The sequence below is a fragment of the Micromys minutus genome (genome assembly GCF_963924665.1).
Source record: "Micromys minutus genome assembly, chromosome: 18".
Lineage (NCBI taxonomy): Eukaryota > Metazoa > Chordata > Mammalia > Rodentia > Muridae > Micromys > Micromys minutus.
The window spans coordinates 746,418-749,504 of NC_137953.1; the positions used below are offsets into that span (position 1 = coordinate 746,418).

At 50.3% G+C, this 3,087-nt stretch overlaps 1 protein-coding gene across 1 annotated transcript; it reads right to left on the minus strand.

The window, feature by feature from the left end:
* Positions 1-606: 606 nt before the first annotated feature.
* On the minus strand, positions 607-1,140 carry GP9 (glycoprotein IX platelet; the record flags this gene model as incomplete). Its single annotated transcript, XM_080931833.1, has 1 exon — positions 607-1,140. One exon carries the CDS (start codon positions 1,138-1,140, stop codon positions 607-609), a length of 534 nt encoding a protein of 177 aa, XP_080787959.1.
* Between the last annotated feature and the right edge of the window lie 1,947 nt (positions 1,141-3,087).

Genomic DNA, 3,087 nt, shown 5'->3' on the forward strand with positions numbered 1-3,087 from the left:
CGAGAGAAGCAGTGATCCCCTATGCCTACCATGCTGGAAAGAAGCTCAGAGACCAGCTGGGTAAAGTGTCATGAAGATGCCCCCCTTCCCTGGATCTGCCGTTCACTCTGCCCCACTCCCTGCTATGCTCTGTGGAGCCTGGGTGGGAGCTGAAGGCCTGTGTGAAGAGACTGTTGGTGGAGGCCATGAGAGCTGTTCCAGGACCTGGCTTGGGATGTTCAGAGATTATGGAATTGGTATGACTGAGTGGGAAGTCTCTGGGAGACAGTAGCCTTGGTGCCAGGCTCAAACAAAAGAAACCCATGTTTCCAGAAGAAGTCAGACTTAACTATTTTGGGATTATACAAAAAGGCTGTGCAGAGGGTTTATTGCTATCTTTTAAGATTACATTTATTTATTTGTTGTGGGGGCAAGGCTGTGGAGGTGAGATTTGGTTCTCTTCTGGGGATCAAACCCTAGTCTTTAGATTGGGCAGCAAGTGTCTTTGCCCACTAGGTGGCCTCAGCCTGTCCCTTGTGGGCTTTTGATAGCATGGGCTGAAATGGGGATGATGCTTCTGGGGACCTGGCTTAGGTCTGGACTCTTCCTGACTTTAAGGGCTAGAGTTCAGTTTCTGGACTCTGTAAATGTGTTCAATAGACCAGCCAGCAGAATCAGGCTCAGAACAGCTATAGCCACTAGTAACACATCCCACCAGACTCCTGAATAGGCCCATGACGGTGGCAGTTTCCAGCCACAGTTGCCCAGTTCATAGCCTGTCAGCTGGCCCAGCGGGCTCCTGGTGGCTATGTCAGGGCTGGCACAGTACACATGTAGAAGGGCCTCGGGCATGTGGTCCTCCAGCCAGAGGCGTAGGTAAGTGAGGCTGCAGTCACAGTGCCAGGGGTTGTGTGTCACGTCGAGGTCCCATAGCTGAGGCATGTGGTCAAAGGCACCTGGTGGCACTGAACGTAGGCTATTGTTGGCCAGCAGGAGCTGGCGGGTATGAGATGGAAGCACAGGCAGGACTGTGAGGCCTTGGCCCTCACAGTTCACCTTTAACCCCATGGTTTCCAAGGACTGACAGGTACAGGGCCTGGGACAAGCCTGAGTGTCTGCGGTCACAGGCCAGAGCAGAAACAGGAGCCCCCAGGTAGTCATCCAGCAGGCAGGCTGTGGGCAGAGCAATGAGATTAATGCTTGTCAGCCTGTAGCAGGATGCCTAATCTGGACAGGATAGGTACCTTTTCTCCAGGCCTCTGCAGGGGGTTTGGTACAGTCCAGGAAGTGTGGTAGAGAGGAACAGGTTCTTCCTGGTTTCTGGCCGAGATCCTAGCTTTTGCTCAGATAGGGGACCAGGTGACAGCTAAGGGAATCCAGTCTTAGTCCCTGGCCACAGAGAATGGGAAAGGTCTTTCTGGACTGTACCTAGTCCTTTGCCTGAGCCGGGAGTCAGGCCAAGGAATGTGTCAACATCTTCACCACTCTACCTTGATGCCTGATTCAAAAAACCTGCAGGGCTTGCAGGGTGGCAGCTCACAGGGGAGCTCAAAGCCACACATCTAGGCTAATGCCCAGAGCTGTGCCGAGAGGGAGGCTCAGAGAGGAAAAGCATTTGCCCAGGGTCACCCAGAAGTTCATGGCAAAGCCCGGAGTCAGAAAAATGTCTCATGATCATCTGGTTCTGCCTGGTTTGCAGCCTTTTCCCCTGGCTTAGGACTAGGAGCTGTCTCTTTTATTTGCTCTCCTGCCAGAGTCCAACTCCCAGCAGGCTTCTGGGGGTGTTCATTGAATGACTTGTGAATTTTGATCCAGCCAAGTTGTTGGTTATCAACTTAGAGCAACTGCTCCCCCACATTCTGTCTTTTAGCAGAGAGGGTCCAGGGAGAGACAGAAGTGTCTCCTTTCTTTCTGCCAGCTCAGCTGGAGTGGACACCAGGCAGGAGCTCATGCTGAGAATAAGAAGACCACTTACCTGTGAGTCTTTGGCTGGGACGCATCTTTTGTGGGCTGGTGCCATTCTGGTCAAGGCTATGGTGGTGTGTGGGAGCTGTGGGAGCTGTGGGAGCCAGCCGTGGTGGCTGCTGCCTGACAGGAGGAAGGAAATGATGAAAATAGCCTGGCTTATCCCCTAAGGACAGCCTGGAGGGCCTGTCAGGGCCAGGAGGCACCCAGGGTCCTAAGGTATTGGACATAGAACTGTAGGCCACCCCTACCTTAAGGGAGGGGTACCTCTGTACCACAAGCAGCCTGTGGTTTTGTGTATGGGTCTGTGGGCCAATCAAGGTGCCCTTTGCCTGGTGCTAGTAGTTGGGAGGGCTTCCTAGAGGAGAAGAGTGATGGCTAGCTGTAGTTTTCCTTTATAGATGTGGGTGATAGCCCTGGAGCTTCTTACATCCCTGAAATGTGGTGTGAATGTCTATTCATAGTACTCCCTCTCTGAAGATGGTGAGGAAGGCTCCTTTCACTCCATGGTGTCTTTTGCACCTATTGGGATGCAGGTGTGCAGGGCTGAGTCTCTCGGAGAGTTGGGCCCAACTGCAAAGGAAGACCAATATCTATCTCACATTTACTTTCATGCTCTCATGAAGACCTGGTTGGCCTCAGCCTCTGTGACCTTTTTCTCCCTTTATGGTAAAGCCTTGGGCATCATGGATCTTTACTGTCCTGCCCCATCTTCAGGGCAGCTGGTTTTTCTTCAAGGTGGGGTCAGAGTCCCTGGGTGAGTGGGAATCCCACAGCCCCCAGTGCTTCTAGCCAGGCCTGTTCAGGTTCCTAAGACCTCCTTATTTATTTATTTATTTATTTATTTATTTATTTATTTATTTATTTATTTATAGTAGGTAACAGTTGCAGCAGCAGCAGCAGCAAAACCCAACAAAATACTCCACAAATAATTTATTTTTCTTAATGGAGCCATATGGGTAGCCATACATAAGTATTTTTTTCTTGGCAAAATAGGTCACCAGAGCCCATTCTCTCTTGGACTCTCTGGTTTCCACTGTGACTAAACCCATATCTATGGCATCTGTCATGTTAGAATTGTAGTTTCACTATCATAAGATACCATAGTAAATATTCTTTTAATGCTATTTAAAGATTATAAAA